This window comes from Leptonychotes weddellii, chromosome 1 (genome assembly GCF_054177405.1).
Source record: "Leptonychotes weddellii isolate Sample4059 chromosome 1, ASM5417740v2, whole genome shotgun sequence".
In the NCBI taxonomy this organism is placed as follows: Eukaryota; Metazoa; Chordata; class Mammalia; order Carnivora; family Phocidae; genus Leptonychotes; species Leptonychotes weddellii.
The window spans coordinates 10548301-10576175 of NC_138369.1; the positions used below are offsets into that span (position 1 = coordinate 10548301).

At 50.5% G+C, this 27875-nt stretch overlaps 1 protein-coding gene across 2 annotated transcripts; it reads left to right on the forward strand.

Annotated features, from left to right (window-relative positions):
• The first annotated feature begins 14166 nt into the window (after window positions 1–14166).
• CCDC124 (coiled-coil domain containing 124) lies at window positions 14167–23206 on the forward strand. 2 transcript variants are annotated; one of them, XM_006749571.3, is made up of 5 exons: window positions 14167–14386; window positions 18413–18582; window positions 21856–22045; window positions 22551–22665; window positions 22761–23206. In XM_006749571.3, exons 2-5 carry the CDS (start codon window positions 18424–18426, stop codon window positions 22966–22968), a joined length of 672 nt encoding a protein of 223 aa, XP_006749634.1. In that variant the 5' UTR covers window positions 14167–14386; window positions 18413–18423; the 3' UTR covers window positions 22969–23206. The 2 variants fall into 2 exon arrangements, with proteins under 2 accessions (XP_006749634.1, XP_030876670.1); XM_031020810.2 differs by lacking the exon at window positions 14167–14386 and adding an exon at window positions 14538–14679.
• Window positions 23207–27875: the final 4669 nt, after the last annotated feature.

The window sequence follows — 27875 nt, forward strand, 5'->3', positions numbered from 1 at the left end:
ATCTGTAGATTTGGGTGAATTCTTCTTTACAAGGTCTCCAAAGTATCCTGAGGTTCCTGTACCTGCTAAGAAGTGACATTCTCTACTCAGCTGGTGAGGCTGCTGGGAACTCTGTAAGCAGGTATGAGACCAACATTTCCAAGGGGCTTTATGGGTCCATGTTTCATAAAGTCAACCTTAGTTCCTTAAAACTGTCTGGTCATATCTGAGTCTATGCATGTCTCTCAAATATGACATTCCAGTCAAAGCCTTGGTAAAATAACCAATGTTTCCAATGGTGTCCTGTTACAAGGAGAACAGATTCTTATTGAACTTATGCAAATGACGATGATTGTCATGGAAGAAAGAATACTTACTGAGACTTAATGAATTTCAGAGGGTTCAGGTAGAGAGAAAAGTTCAATTTGTTCACAAATGAATACTTTTTTAAAAAAAGATTTTATTTATTTGACAAAGAGAGCACAAGCAGGGGGAGTGGCAGGCAGAGGGAGAGGGAGAAGTAGACTCCCCACCGAGCAGGGAGCCTGATGGATGTGGGGCTCCATCCCAGGACCCTGGGATCGCAACCCAAGACAAAGGCAGATGCTTAACCAACAGAGCCACCCAGGAGCCCAACACAAATGAATACTTTATCACATTTTTGTAAATCACAGATATCTTAAGAGAAAGTTTCCTTAATCTGCAAGAGCAAACATTAGAGAACCAGCAATATCTCAAACATGAGTCACAAACACTATAATCATCTTCCTCAGTTCATTTAGTTTCATTTACTAATTCTTGTTCAGTTTGAATGCAGCTTTTTAGTCTGGAAATTCTTACCCATTTTAGTTTTATGATCTTAAAGATATCAAATACCTGGATTTGCCCTAAAAGTCCTTTTTATGAATCTCCTTGAAGACAAACCACGTTTTGCAAGAGAATAAGAATAATTATAAATGATAAAAACTCAGAAATGGACATTGTTAACAACCTGATATGAGCTTATGATACAACTGACAAGGAAATTCAGTTATTTCTGTGACACGGAACACTTCAATAATTAGAATATCCAGTGATGGCCTTATACCAGAACTTGACATACCAAATAAACAAGCCTAATTAGTCAAAGAGACTTTGTTTACAATATAAATCAAGTTTGTTAAAAAAACTTAGAAAGTTTTAAAGCACATGTCTAAATAGAATTATGGATCATCAAAGACTTGATAAAGACAAAACATAGAAACTGGTTTTTCTGGGCAAAGAAAAGAGACAACAACTTTGTTAACATTTTCTTATCAAGAACAGACTAACAATTCAAGAAAACTTGTCCTTAAATGTCTGCCTTCAGCTCAGGTCATGATCCCAGGGTCCTGGGATTGAGCCCCGCATCAGGCTCCCTACCCCGCAGGAAGCCTGCTTCTCCTTCTCCCACTCCCCCTGCTTGTGTTCCCTCTCTCGTTGTGTCTCTCTCTGTCAAATAAATAAATAAAATCTTTAAAAAAGAAAAAAAAAAAAAAAGAAACCAAGGAGTAACCAGTTGTGAACTGTCACACCAGAATTCTTTAGATGGCAAATTTATGGATACATTTAAGCACAAAGCATGCTCTCCAAAAGACCCAAATATTCTTAGTTTCTCTGCAATAAGAAGTCAAAAGCACAAACCTATGTTCAGTAATCAATGCTTTAGCTGCAGTGGGTGGTGTTAGGTCCAGGGGGTGCTCTTCTTCACTCCTTGATAGTGAGGGTAGGAGAAGCCAATGGTCCTGGAGGCACTGAGCATGGTGTAGAAGCCAGTTGTGCAGGATGCACCCAAGATGATGCAGAAATGGGGGGGGGCGCGGAGGGGGAGGCAGAAGAGGTGAAGAGCTGCCAGAAGGCGGAGAAAAATGTTTCCCAGTTCCTAAACCTCATCAGCTCAGCCAGATTAGCAGACTCCATGTTTTTTTTTTTTTTCCCACCAAAGTGGAAATAGGCAGTCCATATGGGGCCAGAGAAGACAGGGAACTTCCCTGAAACAAAAGGAGTTTTGGCAGCTGCTTGGAAATATTTCGTAAAGTCCCTGTCCTGAGGTAGACTAACCAGAGACAGTTGGCTCCAATTATCATAACCATTAACCTGGGGAATGAATGAAGGAGAAGCCCCCACATCTATTAGGAGGAGGAACAGTGAGAGAGGGTCAGTGTCCTCTTCATTAGGAATGGCCTGGGTTCCTCCAGCAACCTGAATTCTATCAGGAGGAGGCCTATTTAGATAATTATCATCTAATATATCAGGAGGGACTTTACTGGCCTGGTTGCTGACCAAACACATCCTGCAAGAGGCCCTTAGATCCAGATCCTGATTTAGAGCCATGAAACCTGGACCTACAGTGCCTCTGTCCATTTGCCCTGTTTCTTGCAGAGGAGATCTAACTGATAGACCATACTGAGGCCATGCCATGTTACAGGAGATCAGTCCTTTCTTAAATTTCACAATCCAAATGGTTTCCAGTGGGTTAAAAGGCTCCCCAAGGGAGAGGCCGTAGGAACTGAAAAAGAAGCCCAGAAGGTCCATGACCAAGAAAATCCCCCAACTCCCAGGTGGCATCCCATGCAGGATATGTCAGAGGTTCCAGGTGTCAAAAGTGACTGGAGGCATCCCTCGAATGAAATAGCTATGATCACACTCCGGCCATAAAAGTCCCCACAGGAGAGATGCTAGCTTCCCCCCACCTTCCCCGTTGCATTTGGGGTACAGATGGGTGTCTGGTGAATGACCCAAAATCCCGTGCCATGCCATGCCATGGAAGCTTGTACTGTTCTATGAAGGCCATGCCATTTTTAACCGATAGAAAGCACTAGAAAAGTTTTCCAAGGGTAAATTACCCAATTTTGTAGTTGAGGTGGTTAGTAGAGATCATTGACAGAAAACAGTAAAGATAGAAATCCATCGTGGTCTAAGCGACATTCCAACCAATGTAGTCTTTACAGCCAACTTCCTTAGGAAATGGTCCTCTGTAGGGTTTTAATTCAATCGGGTACTGGTTTCGGCCAGCTCTGAGTGGAGGTATGGGGCCAGAAGTGGCTAGACCAGGGATGTGGGAGGGATCACATTAGACCAATGAGAAGGAAACCTCACACGGGAGTCTTAAAGATCAGCAGCCATCCTGGTGACTTAGGTGGCTGTCCCATGCCCCAAACAGACAACTTTGTATAAGGACAGGAATAAAGAGAGGGCATCAAGTGTCTGGGTCTTATTACCATTCCAGCCAGGGTACTAACTTCCACCCAAAAGGCAGACTTTCTCCTCCCCGTAGAGTAGCCAAGGGCTAGAGGATTGCAGCCTGAGCAACTGACATGCAAGTGTTCCAGTAAGACCGTACTCCTTGAAGGGCCCCTGGAATGAAAGTAAAGGAAGAGGAGAGAAAGTACTCACCAAGTTTGCTTCAAAGCTCAGAGTCCAGATGAGAAGACTCGAAGCCATGTTTGGAACCACAATGATGTGGAAATGTTGGGGTTCAGAGCAAATGATCAAGAAAGAATTTCTTGAGATGTCTTTGGTGCAAAAATGTGGTTTTATTAAAGCATGTGGACAGAACCCGTGGGCAGAAAGAGCTGCACTGGGGTTGTGACAGGTGACTCATTATATACTTTCTTTTTTTTTTTTTTTTAAAGATTTTATTTATTTGACAGAGAGAGACACAGCGAGAGAGGGAACACAAGCAGGGGGAGTGGGAGAGGGAGAAGCAGGCTTCCCGCAGAGCAGGGAGCCCGATGCGGGACTCGATCCCAGGACCCTGGGATCGTGACCTGAGCCGAAGGCAGACGTTTAACGACTGAGCCACCCAGGCGCCCCTCATTATATACTTTCAAGTTGGGAGGGGGTTAATGGGTAGCATAAGTCTCTGAGGAATTTTGGAAGCAAGGTTTCCAGGACCTTGAGGGAGCTAGCTGTTGTTAGGGAAAGGTCCTTTAGGGCACCTGGGTGGCTCAGTCCGTTAGGTGCCTGCCTTCAACTCAGGTCATGATCTCAGGGTCCTGGGATCAAGCCCCACATCGGTCTCCATGCTCTGCAGGGAGCTGCTTCTCCCTCTCCCTCTGCCCCTCCCCCCGCTCATGCTTTCGCGCATGCTCTCTATCTCAAATAAATAAAATCTTTTTTAATTTTTATTATTTTAAGATTTTATTTGCTTATTTGAGAGAGTGAGAGCAAGAGAGCACAAGCACACACGGAGGGAGAGGGAGAGAGAGAAGCAGATTCCCAGCTGAGCAGGGACCCCAATGTGGGGCTCGATCCCAGGACCCCGGGATCATAACCTGAGCCAAAGGCAGATGTCCAACCAACTGAGCCACCCAGGTGTCCCAATAAATAAAATCTTTTTTAAAAAAAGGAAAAGTTTAGGGGCACCTGGGTGGCTCAGTCGTTAAGCGTCTGCCTTCGGCTTGGGTCATGATCCCAGGGTCTTGGGATCGAGCCCCGCATGGGGCTCCCTGCTTGGCGGGAGGCCTGCCTCTCCCTCTCCCACTCCCCCTGCTTGTGTTCCCTCTCTCACTGTATCTCTCTGTCAAATAAATAAATAAAATCTTTAAAAAAAAAAAAAAGGAAAAGTTTAGGGCACCTGGGTGGCTCAGTCGTTAAGCGTCTGCCTTCAGCTCAGGTCATGATCCCAGGGTCCTAGGATGGAGCCCTGCATCGTTCTCCCTGCTCAGCGGGAAGCCTGCTTCTCCCTCTCCCTCTCCCCCTGCTTGTGTTCCCTCTCTCGCTGTGTCTATCTCTGTCAAATAAATAAATAAAATCTTTTTAAAAATAAATAAATAAGGAAAATTTTATTTTATTTATTTTATTACTTGTTTAGTAAAAACTCAGGCATGAGACCCTTCAGATGTATATCAGAGGGCCATATGCTTAGAGGATGATTGCTAACATATATCTTGGAGGGGAGTAGAGATAAAGGAGACTTACAGGATCCTGGAGGTCAGGATAATGTTAATGTTAACGATAATGATAATGTTTTGACCTTAGCAAGTATTAACATCAAGGCAGTTGAGCTCCTAGAGGAAGGTCACTCTGCCTGTTTCAAGGACTTATTAATGGGCTGTAAGTATAAGGAAATTTAATTTTTTTATTTTGCCTTTGTTCACCACATCATTGAGCACTTTTCATATGCCTGTTGGTCATCTGTATATCTTCTTTGGAAAAATATCTGTTCAGATCCTCTGCCCATTTTTAATTGGGTTTTAAAAAATCATTGAGTTGTAGGAGTTCTTTATATATTTTGGATATTAACCCCTTACTGGACATATGATTTGCAAATATCTTCTCCTGTCCCTTAGGTTGCCTTTGCATTTTGATGATGGTTTCCTTTGCTGTGCAGTTTGATGTAGTCCAATTTGTTTATTTTTGCTTTTGTTTCTCTTGCCTTTGGAGTTAGACCCACAAACACATCTCTAAGACCACTGTCAAGAGCCTACCACTTATGTTTTCTTCTAGGAATTTTATGGCTTCAGGTCTTACATTCAAATCTTTAATAGTCCATTTTGAGTTAATTTTTGTGTATGGTGTAAGATAGTGGTTTAGTTTCATTATTCTACATGTGGCTGTCCAGTTTTCCCAGCACCATTGATTGAAGAGACTTTCCTTTCTCCAATGAATGCTCTTGGCTCCTTTTTCATAAATGAACTGTTCGTATATGTGTAGGTTTATTTCTGGGCTCTCAGTTCTGTTCCATTGATCTGTGTGTCTATTTTTATGCCAACACCATACTGTTTAGATTACTATAGCTTTGTAGTATAATTTGAAATCAAGGAGTATGATACCTCTAGCTTTTTTTTTTTCAAGATTGCTTTGAGCATTACATAATGATAAAAGGGCCAATTTAGCAAGAAGATATAACATTTATAAATATTATACACCTAAATATATATATATATATACACATAAACCTGACACAGAAGCACCAAAATAGGGGCACCTGGGTGGCTCAGTTAGTTGAGCGTCCAGCTCTTGGTTTCTGCTCAGGTCACGATCTCGGCATTGAGAACGAGCCCCGTGTCAGGTTCCATGTTCAGTGCAGAGTATCCTTGGGATTCTCTCCCTTTCTCTCCCTCCCCCTCTGTCCCTCTCCTCACTCTTGCCCTCTCTCTCTCTCAAATAAATAAATAAAATCCTAGAAAAAAATAACCACCAAAATATATAAAACAGATATTAACAGACCTAAAGGGAGAAGTCGTCAGTGATACAGTAGTAGTAGTAACACCCCACTTGCATCATGGGATAGGTCATCCCGACAGAAAACCAATAAGGAAACAGTGGCCTTAAATGACACATTAGACCAGATGGACTTAACATATATTTACAGAACATTCCAGATCCCATGTTAGGCCACAAAGCAAGTCTCCATAAATTCAAGATTGAAATCACATCAAGCATCTCTTCCAACCACCACTGTATGAAACTAGAAATCAATTACAAGAAGACGACTGGGAAAACCACAAAAATGTGGAGATTCAACAGGATGTTGCTGAACAACCAATAGGTCATCAAATAAATCAAAGGAGAGGAAAAAAATTACCTAGAGACAAATGAAAATAGAAACACAACATACCAAAATCTATGGGATGCAGCCAAAGGGGTTCTAAGAAGGAAGTTCATAGCAATATGGGCTCTCCCCAAAAAAGCAAACAAACAAACAAAAAATCACAAATAAATAATCTAACTTAACACCTAAAGAACTAGATAAAGAAGAACAAACAAAGCCTAAAATTAGTAGGAGGAAGGAAATCATAAGGATCAGAGTGGAAATAAATGACTAGAGACTAGAACGACAATAGAAAAGATCAATGAAATGAAGAGCTGGTTCCTTAAAAAGATAAACAACATTTACCAACCTTTGGCTTGACCAACCAAGAAACAGGGGGAGTTAGTGTTTCATGGGGACGGAGTTTCAGTTTGACATGAGGAGAAAGTTCTATGAAGGGAGTCTGGTGATGACCGCACAATAATGTGAATGTGCTTAATGCCACTGAACTGTGCACTTAAACATGGTTAAAATGGATGTTATTTATATTTTATTCCAAATTAAGAGGAAAAAAGTTCTAGAGTCTTCAAGTGTCAGATTCCTAGAATTTGGGGGATTTTAGGGACCGTAACCTTCAAGCGTGTCCCTCTGAGCATACTCTGGGCTCTGACCAAGGCCGGCAGCCTTGTCCATGGCACCCTCTCTCAGTGGGGGCCAGACCCTGGCAGAAGCTCTGGTTGGACCACACTGGGTATGTCCATTATGGGCTTGTCGCAACAAGGGAGACACACACCATGGGACAAGAAGGGGGTTGTTTGTATTGGGTTCAAGGAAGGATAGTTTTGCTCTGGATTGGCCCCAAACAGGAAGGGGGGCAAAATGACTCTCTGATTGGGCATCTTGATATTTATCTAGGAGACAGGAGGAATGGGGTGAGGCTGCAGCTGTAACTGTGATAAGTGACAGTTGTTCCTGGTAGCCAGGAAGGGGGACTTTGGGCCATTTTTGTGGTTTGTAAGGTGTTCTTGTTTTTCTCTGTGCTCAGACATGATTATGAAAAGGTCTTTTTTGGATGCCTGGGTGGCTCAGTCGGTAAAGCGTCTGCCTTCAGCTCAGGTCATGATCCCAGGGTCCTGGGGCCACGTCCCATGTCAGGCTCCCTGCTCAGCGGGGCGTCTGCTTCTCCCTCTCCCTCTGCCCTTCCCCCTACTCATACTCTCTCTCTCTCAAATAAATAAATAAAATCTTTAAAAAAAAGAAAAGGTCTTTTTTTTCCATTTTTTATTTTGAAATGATTAAAGACCCACAAGAAGTTGCAAAAATAGTACAGAGTGGTTCCCTGTACTGATCACGAAGCTACCATGAAAAATAACATCTTATATAACTTCAGTACATTTCAAAACCAGAACATGTTGACAAAATAAATTATATATATAATATATAATATATATATACATGTACACGTACATCATATATATATGGTATATATATGGTGTTTGCAAGTTGTATTAAGTAAAAACATGGCAAAAAATAAAGGCACATTACAGTTATGTTTAATGACCAGCGTTTTGTATCTCTTCCTTATTTTTTTTTTTAAGATTTTATTTATTTATTTGAGAGAGAGAGAATGAGAGAGAGCACATGAGAGGGGGGAGGGTCAGAGGGAGAAGCAGACCCCCTGCTGAGCAGGGAGCCCGATGCAGGACTCGATCCAGGGACTCCAGGATCATGACCTGAGCCGAAGGCAGTCGCTTAACCAACTGAGCCACCCAGGAGCCCTCTCTTTCTTATTTAGAAATGAAATTCCTTTCCCATTGCTGCCACATCAGATGACCACTCACTTAGCAGCTGAAACTTCTTATCTCGGACTTTCTGTGGATCCAGAGTCCAGGTGCAGCATAGCTTAACTGGGGTTTGTGCTCAGGATCTGACAGTGCCAAAGTCAAGGTGAAATTCAGTGGTATTTAATACAACTATCACCTCTGTTTAGTTCTAGAATATTCCCATCCCCCCAAAAGGAGACCCCGTCCCCATGAGCAGGCACTCCCCTGCCCACTTCCCCGGCCCCTGGCAGCCACCAATCTGCTTTCTGTCTCTACGTATTTGCCTGTTCTGGACATTTCACATACATGGGATCCTACAACGTGTGGCCTTTTGAGCCTGGCTTCTCTCACTCAGCACAATGTGTTCAATGTTCTTCCCCATCATAGCGTGTGTCTGAGCTTCATTCCTTTTTATGGCTGAAGAATATTCCACTGTATGGATGAACCACGTTTTGTTCATCCATTCATCTGTTGATGAGCATCTGGTTTGTTTCCATCTTTGGAAGATTGTTTACGGTGCTGTTATAAACACATATGGACAGGTTTTTGTGTCTTTTAGCCATTTTTGTCCCATTTGCTGGAGTGGACGCACTGAGAACATGCACAGAAAGACAATGGTATTTCCATTAAATCGGCTTTAAAGTAAAAGGAGAAAAAAGAAAGAAGTGAGGGGAGTCATCTTCAGACCTGACATTTCCACTGTCAAAGGATCTTTAGGATCCTTAGGGGAGAAGTTTCAGTGGAGGAAAATCCATTTGGCACATGCACGCACACACACACAAAACAGAGTTACTACACTCAGTTTAAGACATTAATTTGGGTCCTTGACAACCTCATCAAGCCCTAGATTGCAGAGCCAGCACTTATTACAGACACCCTGAGGTCTGAAACAAACAAAAGTGGTGTCCCCTGTGTTTGGCCAAATGCTCTATTTAGACAGATGCAACAAATGATCTCTTTGTGACAGTTCTTTTTTCTTTCTGTTTCTAGATCCCTGTCCAATGAAAGTCCCCACAGTGGCCACTGCAATTCTAAATTGCATTCCAAATTGTCCCCAGTGGGGACAGTACCGGCAGAGAGAGCCATGTCCAAGTTAGCCTGATGGAAATGTGAAAGACACGGGTGCTTGGCCCGGAAGAGGGTCAGCTTTTGATGGAGAACAGATAGCGCATGTGCAACCTTGGGTCTCCGGGACTTTGCTAGAGGCCGGCCGATACCCATCAGAGGCCGGATGCACCCCCTGGCTCCAGGCAGATGGAGCTAAAAAAGCAGTTTTCAGACACACAGAGATAGGATCAATTGGAGGAGATGACCTTTTAGGGTTTTCTCTTTTCTCTTTTCCCTTTAAGATTCCGGAATGGTGAAAAGTTTGTCCAAAGGATGTCGATTTGAGGAGACCTTCTGAACACCTCAGTCACCAGCGCTGAGTTAAGGGTGACTTACTGGGCCTCGGCCTCTCCTCTCCCAATGGACCTTTCCTCTCACGGACTCACAGCCCTCAAGGCACTTGTCCTGAGGGAATGGTGGTCCCCTGAAGTATGTTCACTTCCAGACCCCCAGAACCTCAACTGTGACCTTATTTGGAAATAGGGCCTCTTATGTGTGATTAAGGTAAGGGTCTCAAGATGAGATCATCCTGGATTTAGGGTGGGCCCTAAATCCAATGATAAGTGTCTTTATAAGAGACACAAGAGAAGGCTAGGAGAAGACGGAGGCAGAGATTGGTCACAAACTGGGGACACCTGGGTCTACCAGAAGGTGGAAAAGGCAAGGAAAGATGCTTCCCAAGAGTCCTTGGAGGGTCCCAGGTGGGGGCAGTGAGGGTCTTGGCGGACCTCCATCCCTATTGACTCCCTTCAGCCAAAACCACCAGAAACACACCTGTAGTCAAAGGTGGGTGTATTGGCTTCTTGCAGTGAGGCTCCGTGGAACATCCCGGAAAGAGGGTAGTAAGAAGGGCTTGTTATGAAACTGGGGTTTATGTTAGGTGACTTAAGGGGGGGCTCAAGGAAGTGGGGACAATTCTCTCCTTATTTTGACACTTTTTTTTTTAAAGATTTTGTTCATTTATTTGACAGAGAGAGAGAGAGAACAAGTAGGCAGAGAGGCAGGCAGAGGGAGAGGGAGAAGCAGGCTCCCCGCTGAGCAGGGAGCCCGATGCAGGGCTCGATCCCAGGACCCTGGGATCATGACCTGAGCCGAAGGCAGCAGCTTAACCGGCTGAGCCACTGAGGCGCCCCTATTTGGACACTTTTTACCTAGGAGTCAGGGGAACCAGGTGGGGCCAACGCTGTGATTAGTGGGAAGAAGATGTCCCACTCATATTAGCCAGGGGACAGATGGGGAGGTTTGGCCCTTTTTGTGGTTTGGATCATGACTTTGTTTTGGTCTGTGGTCAGATCAACCAGAGGGTTCTTGTTTTTGTCTTGCTCCATGCTGGCCAGCCCAGTTTTTTCTGACAATCTGTGGGATTATATTCAACAGGAGAACACCATGGCTTAACTGTGGACACTAGGCCAATTCCCAGCTGACCAAGGTCACAGTCGGCTTTCTTCTTTCTCACTTTACCCTCATCACCCAGCCTTTGCACGTGCTATTCCCTCTGCCCAGAATACCTTTCTCTTCCTTTCTTCACCCAACTCTGCTTAAGCGTCACCCCCTCTGAGAAGGCCTCTTTGATCACCCAGCCTGCTGGCTTCCATAACCCACTCCCAACATGGGGAATAGCTCCTGACTATGGTTAGATCATGATTTTTTTGTGTGACTTCCTGACTGTGAGCTCCAGAAGACCAGGGACCATGTCTGTCTAACTTGTCACTGTATTCCTAGCACAAGCTCGAAGTAGACACTCAATACTTAATTGAGAATGTGAGCATCTAAGAGATATAGAATGTCACAATGATAGAAGCCAAGAATCCCCAGGCCTGGGAGCCACACCCTGTAGCAAGGGCGCCTGGTTGGTGGCAAAAGTCACCTTCCAGAAGATTTAGCTTGTTCTGAAATGATTCACTTGACCTACACCTCTGAGTTATGTCAATATGAAGTAAGAGGCTTCCTGCCCCCAGGAAAGTGTGACAAGCCAGTCTCTTTTTAAAATGTTTATTATTTTTGGGATGCCTGGGTGGCTCAGTCATTGGGCATCTGACTGCGGCTCAGGTCATGGTCCCAGGGTCCTGGGATCAAGCCCCGCACCGGGCTCTCTGCTCCGTGGGAAGCCTGCTTCTCCCTCTCCCACTCCCCCTGCTTGTGTTCCTTCTCTTGCCGTGTCTCTCTCTGTCAAATAAATAAATAAAATCTTTAAAAATAAAATAAAATAAAGTATTTATTATTTTTTTTAAACCTGGCTCTTTACCAGTGGAAGGTTCAATAGGTGTTGGCTTTGCCACCTCCAAACATCCCACACCCTGATAATGAACAATATGAAGCTGACCCTTGAACAACATGGGTTTTTAACTGCATGGGCCCACTTATACAAGGATTTTTTTTTTTTTAAGAAAAAAAAATGCAATTCTTTTTTTTTCTTAATTTGTCAGAGAGAGAGCGAGAGAGCACAAAGCAGGGGGAGCTGCAGGCAGAGTGGGAGAAGTAGACTCCCCGCTGAGCAGGGAGTCCAATGCGGGATTCGATCCCAGCACCCTGGGATCATGACCCAAGCCGAAGGCAGACACTTAACAACTGAGCCACCCAGGCGTCCCTAGAGCATGCAATTCTTGATCTCAGGGTCATGAGTTCCAACCCCACATTGGGGGTAGAGATTACTTAGTAAATAAATAAATAATTAAAAAAAAAATACAGTACAGTACTATTTTCTCTACCTTCCCCACCTCTACTAGTATTTTCTCTACCTTATCATTTTCTTTTCTTTTTTTAAAAGTGTTTTTTAAAAATTTTATTTATTTGTTTGTCAGAGAGAGAGAGCACAAGCAGGAGGAGTGGCAGGGAGATGGAGAAGCAGGCTCCCTGCTGACCAAGGAGCCCGATGCAGGACTCAATCCCAGGACCCTGGGATCATGACCTGAGCTGAAGGCAGATGCTTAACTGACTGAGCCACACAGGCATCCCTCTACCTTATGATTTTTTAAAAAATTTTAAAAAGAAAAAAATTTTTTTAAAGATTTTATTTATTTGAGAAAGAGAGATGGAGAGAGAGAGTGAGTGGGGGGCAGAGGGGGGGGGGAAGCAGGCTCTTCACTGAGCAGGGAGCCCGTGACGTGGGGCTTGATCCCAGGACACTGGGATCATGACCTGAGCTGAAGGCAGATGCTTAACGACTGAGCCACCCAGGCGCCCCTAATTTTCTTAATAATGTTTTCTTTTCTCTAGCTTACTTTATTGTAAGAATACATTATGTAATACATATAACATGCAAAATATATGTCAATCAATTGATTGTTATTGGTAATGCTTCAGGTCAATAATAGATTACTAGTAATTAAGTTTCTGGGGATTCAGAAGTTATAGGCAAATTTTTGACTGCATGGAGGTCGGTGCTCCTAAACCCTGTGTTGTTCAAGGGTCAGTTGTACCTGTTTTATGCTTAGCCTCTTCTTCTTGGTGAAATATTTTTTAAGATTTTATTTATTTATTTGAGAGAGAGTGAGAGATAGAAACAGAGAGAGCATGAGCAGGGGGAGGGGCAGAGGGAGAAGCAGGCTTTCCCCTGAGCAGGCAGCCAGGCTCGATCCCAGGACCCTAGGATCATGACTCGAGCTGAAGGCAGATGCTTAATGGACTGAGCCACCCAGGTGCCCCTTTTTCTTGGTGATAAACACCATTCCAGCTACATGGGTTCCATCCTCCAGACATCCCAGACAGGGGATAGGCAGAAAATAAACAGGGTAATAAACGAGTAAAACAAGTTGCTACTATGACAGAAATACAAAAAGAAAAAAGTCTGGGGTTGGAGCACCAACTAATTGCGGAAGTCAGGGAGGTCTTTCTCAGGAAGGGGTATTTGGGTCAAGGCCTGAAGGAAGTGAAAGGGCTGGTTATTGGAAAAGCTGGGGGCAGAGGGAACAGCACTGGCAACCCCCCTGAAACAGGATCATGCCTGGCAATTAGGAGAAAGGAGGCTGGTGTGGCTAGAGCTGAGGAGAATGGGGAACAGGAGAGGGATGAGATGGGGAGCTATAAGGAGTCTTGCAGGACAGTGGGAACCCACCAGGCTTTAGAGCAGAGAGGTCCCAGCAGTGTCACTGGGGTTGCCTTTCGGAGACTGTGGTCAACTCATCCTGCTTGAACTGCCCCTGATCTAAAACCTTCTTTCCCCACAGCCTGGTCCATTGTAACCACCCTCAGACCCCTAGTACTACCATTTTTACAGATGAGGACACTATGCCTCAGTAAATGAAGAAACTCTAAAGTGTAGGTGCCTCGGACAATTTGGCCCCCCAAACCTAATTATTGAATGAAATAAGCAAGGTGTGTTTGGAGGGAGTGGATGAGAGTGGAGCAATTCAGGAGGGACTGGCTAGGAATCTGAGCTGCTTGCGGTTGCATTTTGGCTAAATTCAGTTCCCGGTCTCTCTAAGCCCATTTCCCCACCTGAACGGGGTGGAATGTGTTAATTTCTCTGCCCCTTTCTCCTGCCCCCTCCCTCCCCAGCTTCGCAGGAGGGAAGCAGAGAGTGTGGACAAAGCGCTAAGCGACAGTAAAGGTTTGCGAGGATTCCCCTGGGCTTGGCCGGTCTAAGCACCGCGCGTGGACCGCGGGCTCTGGCGCGCCCTGGTGGCCGGGCAACTCCTATCTGATGCCGCCAGACCACGTGTGACGTGGAGGCGGCCATATTTCATCCGGGCAATGGCCATCTTGGTAAAGGCAACATTCTAGATTGTAGTTTTTACCCTCCCCTCGTAGTTTGCCAATATCTGAAGTGAGAGAAAGGGGTGGAGCCTTACAAAATATCCTCTTCTCGAAGAGGAAAAGAAACGGCCGATAACCTGGGCTTGGGTTGGAGGCCAGGGCAGCAGTTCCCTTACCAAGAGGGCAACAGCGCCGGACGTAATCAGCACGCGCCTCCGGGAGCTCGGCGCGCAGGCCCCGCGGTGGCGTCACGGATTCGCGACCGGGCCAGCGCGGGGGGAAGGAGGTAGGAGCGGCCGCGGCGCGGGCGGAGCCGGGGTGCGGGGAGGGGGGGAGGGGCGGGGGGGCGCGGCGGGGCGGCTTGGCCTGAGAGCACCCCCCTCCGCCCTGCGGAGGGCTGGAGGCGGGGCGCTTAGAGACAGGGGCACTTTCGTCGCCCAGTCCAGAGGGCTCTCGCGGGGGCTGTGCCCATTTCCCAGAGCGGGCGACTGAGTCCTGGAGGCATTGCGTCCTGTTCGAGGCCAGCCAGCTCCGGTCCTGCCTCTGAGCACCTTCCCGGCTTGGGGGTAACAGAGCTGGGTACGGACGCCCCCCAGTATCTTGCAGTGGGGTCAGGGCTGGGGAGAGGGACTACGGGCAGGGAGAGCTCAGAAAGGGTAGCGGGAGGGATTCTGGGAAGAGACTGTGTTGAACTTCCATCTTCTATTCTCTCTTGTACTTTTACATCCAGTCAACCACGTGGGTCTTGATTCCCTCCTAAATGCACACCCCTGCCCGTCCAGCGCCACTCCCCGGATCCCTGCCAGAGCTCCCTACTTATCTCACCGCTCCAGTTCACCTCTTCACCAACCCCAGGGCTCTTACCCGCAGATCTGCGCCTCCCGGTTCTAACGCCCTCCGCATGTTTTCATCACCGTGGAATACGGATCCCCGCTTCCCAGCCTGCCTCCCTCAAACTCCTGGGGCCTCGGAGCTCCTCACACTTTTAGGCCTTTTCTTAGATATCTCCTTCAGGAAGCCCTTTGACACCCCTTAGCCCCCAGGCTGGGTCAGAAAACCCCTCTAGGTTTCCCCAGCGCCCTGCAAGTCCCCATCATAGTTCTCGTGGCAAATTGTCGCCCTTATTGTCTGTCTCCCAGCCAGCCTGGCAGTCAGATCGGTGCTGCCTCTTTTCCCCAGCGTCCCACACATATTAGGTGTTCAGTGCATGTTTACTGAGTGACAAAAGTGTGTGTGTGAATAAGTATTTACCACACAGAGAAGAAAAGCTGTCTGTGTTAGTCTGCTCGGGCTGCCATTTAAAAAATACCATAGACTGGGTGGCTTAAACAACAGAAATGTACTTGCTCACGGCTAGGAAGTCTAAGATCAAAGTGCCAGCCAGTTTGGTTCCTGGTGCAGGCACTCTTCCTGACTTGCGGAGAGAGCAAGCTTTGGTGTCTTTTGCTCTTACAGGGACACCAGCCCCATTCCATTAGGGCCCCACCCTTATGGCTTCACTTAATCTCTATCACCTCCTCACTGGCCCTGTCTCCAAAGACAGTCACACTGAGCTTTAGGGTTTCAGCATATTAATATTGAGAGAACATCAACATTTCGTCCCGGCCTGAGGAGAGGATCAAAATTGTCCTGTCAGGTTTTGGGATGGAGTTGGGGGTCTTGAGCAGCGTGACCTGGGAGGAGAGGATGCTGGGGCAGAGTCCCTGTGAGTGGGCAGGATTTTTGCAGGAGGAGGGAATGGCGGAGGGTGCATCAGGTGAGGGCGCAGCAAGAGCAAAGCCTCAGAGGCTGGAGAGGGAAGTGAGTGGGAAGAACAGTGAGAAGCTGAGCTTGGACACAACCCAGAGTGAAGTAAATATTGAGGGAACTCTGGAAATAGACGCTTGTTCATTCATTTGCTCAGAACATTTATTGAGCCCTTACTGTACAGGGCACTGGGGACACAGCAGTGACCATGGTATTCCTTGCCCTCACAGAGCTCCCAGCCTGCCGAGAAAGACGGACATTTGTCAAATAATCATATAAATGAACATAAAATAGCAACCCAAACAAAGTGCCTCAGAATTTTGTGGTCTGAGAGAGGGCGTCTCAGGGGAGGCTTCCTGGAGGCAGAAACACCTGAGCTAGGCCCTGAAATTTAAATAAGAGTTAACTGGGTAAAAAGAGGAGTGAAGAGCAGCCCGCCAGGTGGAGGGCACAGCAAGTGCAAAGGCCCTGAGGCAAGAACCTGCTTGGGATGTTTGAAAAATGGCGGGGAGGCTGGTGTGGCTGCCACCCACAAGGGAGTGGAAGATGGGGGGAGAGTAGGGTGGGGAGTTTCCTAATCTGTAACTTGGACAGTGAGTCCCAGTTCTTGGCACTCCCCTGGGGAATCCAGGGTGGGGGCGTTCTGTTGAGTACATTGCAGACGCTCAGTAACGAATGCTTGATTTAGGGGCCAAGGAGCAGCTGGGGGAAGTGCAGGATCAGGCTAGCATACCCCCTGTGGCAGCTCACGCATCCTATGCGAGGAGGAACTGGAACCAACTCTCTGTCTCAGCTCAGGGGGAGCACTTCGTCTGTGATTGCAGTCAGTATTCAACCCTGAGTCTTCTGGGGCCACTGATCTCCCCAACTTTGCCCTGCTCTGCCCCATGGGGCTCTCTCCTCAGTCTCAGCCTGGGCCAGGGGGCCACCCCTTGATGTTAAGGGGGGGGGCCTCAGTGGTCTCAGAATCCTGATCTGCACTGATGTTCCCCCAGGGGCCAGCTGGGACCCTCGGGTGGGGCAGTGGTTAGGAGCACAGAGTTGGGATTGAGAGTCTGCCGCAGGGTCGTTGCATATCCTCTGCCATCTGCCCAGAAGTCCCATCCCTTCATCCTCAGGGCTGCCTCTCACCCATCCTTCAGATCTCAGCTCTGCTGCCACACACCAGCATTGGGAGAATTCACTCAGACGCTGTGTATAAAGCACTGAGCCCAGTGTGCACAACCACTGCAAATGGGAGCTGATATTAGAGTTTCCAGCGGGGCTGTGAGGTGGGAGCCCCTGCCCCACAAGCCACACAGTTAGGAGGCTGGAATGGGGTGGCCTGGTGGTCCTGAGTCAGAGTGACCCCCGTATTCTCTCCCCTTCATTTTTGGATGCTGGGCCTATTTCCCCAAGGGGACTGAGCTGGAGATGTTCAGGGGGGACAAACAACCCAGGAGTGGGGAACATCAGCCCATTTCCCAGATGAAGAAAACTGAGGCCCAGAGAGCTGAAGGCATGTGCCTGGGCCGCACAGCCTTCCCTTCCTCACCTGGAAGGCAGGCTTTGGAGGTGAGACCCTAGGCTTAGCGCTGTGCGGTCTGGCCAGGTACCTTGACTTCCCCACCTCAGAGAGGGAACAAGGGCAGTCCCCACATTTAGAGCTTTGGAGGCATTCTATGGAGTTGGTCCACATGAAGGTGTTAGTGGAGGGAGGGTGGTGTCTGCCATTTGTGTGCATCGCTTTCCCAGCACCCAGCGTGGGACTCGCTCGGACCAGGGGCCTGCTGGACCGCAGCTGTCCAGCTGTGCGAGCCTGGGCTGGGTCATTGGGAGCAGCTCACGGCAGCTGCTTACCCAGGGTGAGGAGGACTTGGCCTCAGGGCTCTGGGCCCTGGGGACTGAGGCCTCATAAGTGGCAGCATTGAAGGAGCCACACACAGACTGGCCCCCAGGGGGCCACAGAGGCATGACTGTAAGAGCCAAAAAGTGGAAACAACCCAGATGTCCTTCAGTGGTGGATAGATAAACAAAATGTGGTCAATTTGTACAGCGGAATATTACTCAGCCATAAAAAGGAAGGAAGCCCTGCCATGCTAAAAAACACAGATGAACCGCGAAAACATCACACTGAGTGAAAGGAGCCAGACATAAAAGGCCACAGAGTGTATCATATTCCATGTATATGAAACGTCCAGAAGAGGCAAATCCATAGAGACAGAAAGCAGATGAGTGGTTGTCAGGGGCTGGGCGGGGGAGGGTGTGTGACTGCTAGTGGGTGTGGGGTTTCCTTTTGGGGGGATGGGAATGTATTCTGGAACTAGATAGAGGTGACGGTTGCACAACATTGTGAATGTTCTAAATGCCACCAAATTGTGCACTTTAAAAGGGTTCATTTTTTGTTGTGTGCATTTCACGTCAATAAATTTTTTTCAAAAAGGAGATCACAAAGTCTCAAGCCCTCGTTTTACAAACAAGGCCTTTGAGGCTCCAAGGGGATCCTGACTGCAAGTGTGAGTCTGGGGGTACCAAGGGTGGCTGCGCCCCCCCCCACCCCCGCTTACTGGTCCCTGCCCTCCCGCAGCCTGCTGAGGGATGCCCAAGAAGTTCCAGGGTGAGAACACCAAGTCGGCAGCGGCCCGGGCACGGAGGGCTGAGGCCAAGGCAGCAGCTGATGCCAGGAAGCAGAAGGAGCTGGAGGATGCCTACTGGAAGGATGAGGACAAACACGTCATGAGGAAGGAACAGCGCAAGGTGGGTGGCTCCCAGGCTCCTGTAGCTGTGGCTAAGGTGGGCAGTCAACATGCAAACCCCCTGGGGCTTTGGCTTGAAGGGTGAGGAGGCACGGGACATGGAGCAAGGGCAAGGAGGGAGGTGGAGGCAGAGGCTCGTGCAATGGCCCTGGGGTGGCCAGGACTTGGCATGTTCAGGGAATGGCAAGGCAGCCACTTTCCTGTGTGGGCGTATTTCTCTCCTTCATGTAATGTCAGGGTTGGGCTAGACTGGCACTTCTCACCGTGGGGTGATTCTGCACTCAGCAGGCACTTGGCACATCTGGAGACATTTTGGATTGTCATAACTAGTGGGTAGAAAGTGCTGCTGGCATCGTGGTGGGTGGGGGCCAGGCATGCTGCTCAACACACTTCAGGGCACAGGATGGCCCCATAGTAACGAATGAGCCAGCCCCAGACGTCAGCAGTGCCAAGGCTGAGGAATGCTGTAATCGGTCCCCCGTATCCACCCTGCTGGCCACAGGGCTCGCCGGCTCTTCCAAGTGTGTATAAAAACACAGAAGAGTGCGTCTGTCCCCTGATAGGCCCCATTGTCACGCACACAGTGGGTACGAATTGGTGTCTGGGGAGTGGGTCAGGGCTGGTACTGACTGGTACTGCTGGGTCCAGTAGGTGGCACCAGAGACCCATTTATGGCTGTCGCTCCTGGTCCCCTGGGCTGGTCAGAGGTTCTTGCCCAGACTAACAGTGGGAGAAAGTAGCAGGGGTGACATGCCATCCCTGCTTGCCCAATTCCTGGCATGCCTGGGCACTTTTGTGAGTTTTTCCCATCGTCTTCCTGTGCGGGACTGGATCCTTCCTTGTTTTTGGTTGGACATTGGTCACCGGTTCCCTCCCCACATCCTGTGCTGCATTGGGTCCACGGAGGTCTTTCAGTTTTCTTTTTGACTATCAGTATTTTGACAATATAGGAAAGTTGAAAACCCAAAAGAAAAAACAATGTCTGCCAAAGAGCCATTATGCAGAGAGAAAAGCCAGAGAGGTCGGACCCTCTGCTCAGCAGGGAGTCTGTTTCTCCCTCTGCCCCTCCCCCTGCTCATGCATGCGTGCCCTCTTTCTCTTTGTTAAATAAATAAATAATATAATTTATATAAAATAAATAAAATTTATTTATTTGACAGAGAGAGAGCACAAGCAAGGGGAGCGGGAGAAGCAGGCTCCCCACTGAGCAGGGAGCCTGATGCAGGTCTCAATCCCAGGACCCCAGGATCCTGATCCAAGCCAAAGGCAGACATTTAACCAACTGAGTCACCCAGGCACCCCTAAAATAAAATCTTTAAAGCCTCTAACTCTTGATCTCAGCTCAGGTCTTGATCTCAGGGCTGTGAGTTCAAGCCCCGCGTTGAGCTCCATGCCCAGCATGGAGCCTACTTAAAAAAAACAAAAAAGAGGAAAAAAATCTTAAAAAAAAAAAAAGAAAGAAAAGAAAAAAGCAAATCCATGCTCACTCCAAAACGCTAAAAAATAACACACCTCTTCTCCCCACATGACACCAAAGACCTTTCTCACCCAGTGGCCTACCCCAAAGCCCATGTCTTGAGCTAAATAGAGGCCCACAGCCATATTTCTCCTGGTCTCCAGGCATCAGCCACGGATGGGGCTGTACTTCATCTCCCCACCTGGACGTCAGCATTTCATTTCCACTTGTTCCATATTAAGCAACTTGGCGATGAGCACCTGTCTGGGTTCCATGTCAGTTATATATGAGACTCATTTCTTAGGGCTCTGGAATATTCTGCAAAGTGGACTTACCGTCTCCCATCGCCAGAAACTGCCAATTGCTAATTGCTCTTTTTTAAAAACTGCAAGTGACTTTTTCAAAAAATTTTGCTGAATGTCAGAGTATAAATGCTCATGTTCCCTCCTCAGTCCCATGTCCCTAGAGACTAATGGCCACAAGCTGCGTGTCTTTCCTGAGTTATTGGAACCTTTTGGAATTCATGCATTCATTCAGCATCCTTTTACTAAGCACCTACTGGGCACTGGGCCTGGGGCCAGAAGGCAGCTGTTCGAAACCCAGGCCAGGGCCTGCCTCCAGGACAAACCACATAGTCAGAAGAGAGAAACAGGGACTTGTGGAACACAGGAAAAAGCCATGGGGTGGAGGAGCCTGATAGGGAGCCAGGAACTCCGGAGGCGCCAGAGTTAGCCAGGGAAGGAGGCTGCATTGGTATACCAGGAGGAGAGAGCAGCCAGTGCCAAGGCCAAGGCAGGGCTGAATGAACATGGGCTGTATGAGAACCATGTGGGGTAAGGGGGCCTTGGGAGGACATTACGTCTGATTGATGATTAAACTGAGGATCAAAGCACAATGGCCCTGCCTGAGGTGCCTGAACACAGGTGTGGGAGCCCTTCACCTTTAACCTCTCCCCCGCTTTCCTGCTGGGCAGGCAGGGTAGAGGTCAGAGGCCCAGGGGGTATCCTCAGGCACATGGAGTCGTCTTCTGGAACACTTAGTCCCACTATAGGAGTGTCACAGAGGGCACTGAAGGAGCGGGGACCATCCCCAAGGCATGGGAGTCAGATGGCAGAGTTGCAGGCAGAGGGTAGGCAAGTGGGGGTGCATGGGCTGCAGGGCCCTGTGGGGCTGTGGGTGGGAGATGGCAGAATGTTCCAAGCCTATGGCTGCCCTGCATTATAAATGAACCAGAACATGGCTCTGCCCCCTAGGTAGTCTAGGGGGCAGCAACCCAGGGCAAGTCCTGTAGGCCAGATGGCATCAGGGTCTCCTTGGGGTGCAAAGGTGGGACCAGTCCCTTGTGACACTTGGCTGGGGACACTGCCCCTAAGGGCAGAACCCCTGCTCCAGCCAGCAAATGTGTTCAGACCCTCCCTGGCTCCTGTTGACTTTGGAATCCAATACAAACCCCTCCCCACCTCTCCTCCTTCCACATTTTCCCCTCCCTACTCCAGCCACACCAGCCTCTAGGAGGTTCCTACATCATGGCCTTTGCACCTGCATTCCCACCACTAAGGACTTTCCTGTCCTCCAGTTCTCGTCCAGGCTGGCTTCTCCTCCTGCCCAGGTGTCACTTTTCCTCCGAGAACCACCCACCCACCTGCCATGGCCAGGGTTCCTTGTTGTTCCCATAGTCATATAGGCTGGGAACTCTCAGGTAATCCCATGGTGCCCCAGCTGTGTCCCCTGTGCCTAGCACAGGGTCTAGCACGCAGCAGGGCCTTGGTCCACCCGTGCCAGTGGTGGGGTCCACTCCTGATCACCCCCTCCCCCCAGGAGGAGAAGGAGAAGCGGCGCCTGGAGCAGCTGGAGCGCAAGAAGGAGACCCAGCGTCTGCTGGAGGAGGAGGACTCCAAGCTCAAGGGCGGCAAGGCCCCCCGCGTGGCTGTGCCCAACAAGGTCACCCGGGCCCAGATTGAGGAGACGCTCCGCCGAGACCACCAGCACAAAGAAGCCCCGGACACAGGTGGGGCTGCGGCCCACTCTTGAGCTGCCTTTTTACCCAGTAAAGGACAGGCTGACCCTGGCTGAGTCTAGAGCCCCTTCTTCGGCCCCAGAGAAGCTGCCTTGGCTGTGTGGTGAAGCATGGGTGGTGAAGAAGTGGCCTGGCAGACCTGGCTTTGAGCACGGAGAGCATGGGCACACACACGCGTGTATTTACTTGCTCTGCACCTGACCTGGGCCTGTGCCCCATGGGGTCCTCAGGGCATTAATGAGGCGCCTTGAGGCTGAGATGGTAGCCATGAGTGGGGCACCTCCTGTGTGCCCGGTTGCAGGAAAGTCAGGAGGGCAGCGTGGCCTGGGCAGGGGCTGGGAGGGCAAGAGGGCTCCCCCATCCTTCTTTGCCTGCCTGCCTCCTCTCTCTCTCTTCCCCCATTGGGTCTCTGTCATCTCTCTGGAACTCTGCATCCCTGCTTATCTCTCTCTGTCTGTGTGTATGTCTCTGTCACCTGGCTGCCTCCCACCCCCAGCCGAGAAAGCCAAGAGCCACTTGGAGGTGCCGCTGGAGGAGAATGTGAACCGCCGCGTGCTGGAGGAGGGCAGCGTGGAAGCGCGCACCATTGAGGATGCCATCGCGGTGCTCAGGTGACGGGCGGGGCTCGAGCACGGGGGCGGGGCTATGCGTCTGGGGGCGGGGTCGCCCCATAGACCCGCCCCCTAACGCCACCGTCCTCCCCTAGCGTGGCAGACGAGGCTGCGGACCGGCACCCAGAGCGCCGCATGCGGGCGGCCTTCACTGCCTTTGAGGAGGCGCAGCTGCCGCGGCTCAAACAAGAAAACCCCAATATGCGGCTGTCGCAGCTGAAGCAGCTGCTCAAGAAGGAGTGGCTGCGGTCGCCAGACAACCCCATGAACCAGCGGGCCGTGCCCTTCAATGCCCCCAAGTGAGCCCAGAACTGGGGGAGCCGCCCCACAGGCGGTCAGGGTCGTGACGTCACACGCCCTCCTGCTGGGTCAGCTACGTGGGTTACAGAGAGGTCCGGGGCTGAGGCAAGTGTCCTGGGGGCTACGTGGCATCGTAGGCCATGCCTCCCGCTGTAGAGCCCCTGCTTCGAGTGACGCCCACCACCCCCTTCCTGCGCGCGTGGAGCCCTGGGGCTGATGCCCAATAAAGGCAGTCGGTGAAGCAGAGTGTGCACTTGAAGTCTCTGTGGGTGGTGGGGAGAGGAGGGCTGGAATGCCGGGGAATGCAGGGGGTCACATTCAGAGAAGATCAGGGCCCCCCAACTGCCCTCGTGTCGCAGCAAGCCAACTGAGACGTGTGCCTGGCTCTTATGGCATCCCCACCTGGCTGGGCCACTTGTCCGTGAAGGGACCTGTACCACCACTTCCGGAAGCCTTGCTGGCCTGCTGCAAGAGGACTGCTCAGAGAGGTTGAGGCACTGGCTCCGGGTCACAGAGCACTTCAGGGCAGAACCAGAGGCAAGCTAGAGGTGATGTAGTTAGCATCCTGAGATTCTGGTTCAGAGTCAGCAGCCAGGTCACATACTGTGCTTGGGGGTCAGGAAATGCTGGCTGCTCTGGTGTTATTCCAACATGGGAGGCATCCTGGGCAGGCTTCCCGGTGGAGGATTTTTCAGAGCGGGCCTGAGTGGGAGATGAGTCAGATTCCATCGCATAGGCAGGCAAGGGCTTGGAGGCTGGAGCACGAAGGTGGATCTGGGTAGGAATAAGTGTCCCGTCAGAGGCCGCATGTTTGGGAAGGGCTGGGTAAGATCTGCACCTGGTTCTGGCTTCCTAGAGCTTAGCTGGCTTTGGAGAGTTGGCAGAAAGGGGGGGCAGCAGCCAGATGGGCCCACATGTGTTAGGCAGGGTCTAAGTGTTTACCAGGTCACTGCTATGGCTCCCACCCAAGCAATACCCTCCCTGCACCCACAAGGCTGCCCTTGTGGTCTCTGGTCCCCATTCCCCCCAACTGTATGGTGTCAGAGCTGGGCCAGAGGGGGCCGTAACAGTTTCATGGAGGGAGGGCCTTGAAGAATGCACAGGAATTCGCTACACAGACAGGGACGGAAAAGGCTGAAGGAATCACCTATGCAAAGGCCTGGAGGTTATATCTCTCCTGTTCAAGGGAGGGGTGCCATTAATAATTGGGTTCAGCTAAAATGCAGAATGGAAGGTGCCTGAAACGACGGTAGCTGGCATAAAACTAACCAACATATACAGAGCACTGGTTTAGTTTGGAGATCCTAGAGCCAACTCTAAGACATCAGCCAGAAGGCATGTGAAGAATCTAGGAAATACCCCAGAAAACCCTGTGGGGGTTAGGGAAGTGAGGCAGAAGGCCACCAAGAAACATGGGGGGAGGGGGGGAGTTGAGGGGGAAGATGACCACTGAACGGGGACTAGACCAGCTGTGAGAACCATCCTCTGGATGCTGGGCCCTGGCCTAGCCCATGGTAATGTTTCACTGAACCCTTGGGACAGTCCCATGAGATATTTATCCCCTTTACAGACGGTAAAACTAAGTCACCTGCCTGTGTCACATACCCAAGAAAGCTGCCAGGGTTGCGGGGGAGCAAGCGGGGGCAGCAGTGGGATCTGGAATGGGGGTTGAAGGTGTCAGCTAAATAAGGGGTGGAAGAGCCCAGATGTCTCCCCACAAATAGAGGCTTCTGCCTTCTACCTCTGGGGTCTTAGGCCAGGGCCTTAATGGGTCTAAGCCTCAGTTTCCTCCTATTTTTAATGGGATAAAACAGTATCTAACCCCAGGCTATCTGGGGAATCAACGAGACGGTGCCTGGAAAAGGCATATCCTGAAGAAAGGCTTGGCAAAGGAGCCTCCTGCATGGCCACGTTGAGGTCTTTGTGGTTGGGAATTAGGGAGCGCGGGCGACTAACGGTGATTAACCAGAAGGAAAATGTCAGCTGGGCGTGCAGGGCCTCCGTGCAGGCGAGGCTGAGGAACGGGAATTCACCCCAGAGCGATGGGGAGCAATATAAGAAGGGTATCGGAGCTGCATGTGGCAAGCTCTCCTGGGGACCTGCAGAGGGACGGCCAGGGGACCAGAGAGGAGGTAAAACTCAGGACAGGAGCTGAGAGGACCGCCTTCTGACTGAACTATGGTAATAACCTTTGTTCCCTTTCCACGGAAAAGCCCCTTCTTTCTCCGGCCCCGCCCCCGCGGAATCCCAGGCCCGCGCTTGCGCGCGGGCAGCAGGGAATCCCCGGCTCCGCTGCAGTGCGCGGGAGGGGGCGTGAGACGGGAGTTCCGTGTTCTCCCAGCCCTCCCCGCGCGCGTTGCCGGGACGACCGAGCGGGGCCGTGGGGACGCCGGGCGCACACTGCGCCTGCGCGGGGGTGCTCGCTTCACGCGCTAGGGCTTTCCCGTCGAGCGCTAGGCGGGGAGGGAAAGCCTCGCCCGGTGCGCATGCGTCGATCCCTGCCCGACCCCCGCCCTGTGGGCAAGGGAATCCTCACGCGCCGCAGTGCGCACTGGGGGCGGGGTGGGGAAACCGGCTCAAACCAGAGTGGGGTTTGCTGAGGAGGTGGCGGAGGAGGGAGAGAGAGCGGGGTCTTCCGGAGGTTCCCGCTCCGGCCTTCGCCGTCGCCTTGGCAACGGGGTGCGCGGGCCGCAGCGAGGGGGACGGCGGCCTCAGGGAAGCCGGGCGGTTCTGCGCCTGCGTGGAGCTCGGCGCCGGTGGCCGGGGTTCCCCCTCGTGCGCCCCCAGGACCGGCGGTGGGGAGGAGGGCGGTTCTCGGAGGAGAGGAGAGGGTGGGTGTCCCGGGAGGAGGTTATCGCGGAGACAGGGGCTTTGGAGGAGGGGAGGATGGTGAAGGGACGTGGAGGAGGGGTGGGTACCAGAGAAGGTGGGGGAAAGGCGAAGCGCTGGGGAAGATGGGGAGAGGGGTGCATGAGGAGGACGAGTCGGGGGATGGGGTAATGAGGGAGTGTGTGGAAGGAGGGGGACAACAAAGGAAGAGAGAGGAGGGGAGGGGGGAAACTTGAACAGTTAAGGGACGTGGACAACGTGTGGGGGACAAAGAAAAGCTTAGGAAGGGAACACGTGGGACGGGAGGGGGGATGGGAGGGGAGAGGACGGACACCCATAGGGCCCCTCCTCCTCTTCCCCCCAGCAAACCCCAGTTTTGCTTGGCCAGGAGATCTGGGCCTAGGGTTTCCAGATTTAGAAAAGAAAACTACAGGTTGCCCAGCTAAACCTGACTTCAGATAAACAACGAGTAATTTTTATTTTTACAAGTATGTCCCATTCCGTGCCCTGTATTTTATTTGGCAGACCTAATCTTGATTTGGCACCCCCTTACTACCCCACCCCCCGCCTGTGCTCTGAGGCTTTCTGAAACCTCTCCGATGATGCCTTTGTCTCTTCCTTCCCTGGTTCCCCATATCCCTGCATGCTGGGTCCCCCCCACTTCCCATGCTATCTCCCACCTTTCTGGTCTTGAACACCAGCCTGAGGTCAAGTCCTGGCCTGGCAGTGAAATGTGCAAAGAAAAGGCACTCAACCCATCTTCAAGGGCTTTCTCTCTCCCTCAACCCCCACAAGCCCTCCAAACCCTTGGCTCTGGGCCTGGCCCTGCTGAGGCCACATGTTCTTGCTCATCCAGCCATCACCTTTTCCCAGAACCCCCAGGGCTCTGTACTCTCAGGACCCCAGGAATCCCCACCCCCTCTGAACTCACCCTCAATCTCTGGGCATATAAATTTATAGTAGGTGCTCAAACATTTCAGGGTAAATTTATGGAGGCAAGTATTGGGGGGCCAGTGTTTGATTTCTCAACACAGCTGCGTTTTCTGTCCCATGGGGGCACATCCCCTCTCTGAGCTTTTGTACCCTCCAACAAAGCGATTTTCCTTTTATCCTCCCTTTTGGTTTCAAAAAAAAAAAAGTATAAGAAAACATGATGGAAAAGCTAATAACAAAGGAAAGGTCACTCCCCTCCCCATGCCCAGGGCTGCCCCCAGTGCCTCCCCCTCCCTGCAGTTCTCGTCTTTGTTCTTCATACCTATTTGCCATCTGAACAGACATACCTCCGTACTGGCTTCTGCTCAACAGGCCTGGAACTCGGTCCCTGTGGGCCCTTTTTCTCGCGGTATGTTATTCTGGAAACGGGCTACGCCATCCCTGGGGTCGGGGGAGGCAACATTTAGACGCCTGTGTTTTTAGTTTCACTGTGGAAAGTGACACCCCTGCAGAAGCAGGTGCTGGATCTTTTGTGCCATGTCCTAGGGGTGCTTTCCAGGGTGGTTGGGGCAGTGGTGCCATCTGTTTGGAGCTGGGTAGCTCCTGGGGTGGTGCTGGGTCAGAGTTGGCCCCTCCTCTCATCAGCCAGGCCTAAGTTGCTGGGGGTGGGGGGCACATTCAGGCAGAAGGTGAATAAGTAACAGAGCACACCAGGAATTGAAGATCGTAAACTAGAGGGATGTGCCCAGAGCAGGAGGTGACCTCAGACCAGGCTCTGAAAGACAATAGGGGGTGAGGGAAGGGTGATCCTGGCAGAAGGAAAAGCGGATGTAAAGGCCCTGACGCTGGACAGATTAAGACAGAGGCTGAGTGTGGCCCAGTGTGGGGGGTGGTCTAGGGAAATAGCCCTAGTGCTGGGACAAAAGGCAATGGGAGCCCGACCACTCAGGACTTGGAGGGGGAGAATCAGGTCCTCTAGGTTCAAGGAGGAGGGTGCTGGTTATGTGGACAGGGACATGATCAGTCACAAAGCTGAGGACGGAATTCTGTAGCTGCATCATGGAGAAGGGACTGGGGAGACAGTGGACAAGAGCAGCAGCAGGACTGGCTGGGGCGTTCTGGGGGCACTGCAGGGCAGTTGTCTGGGT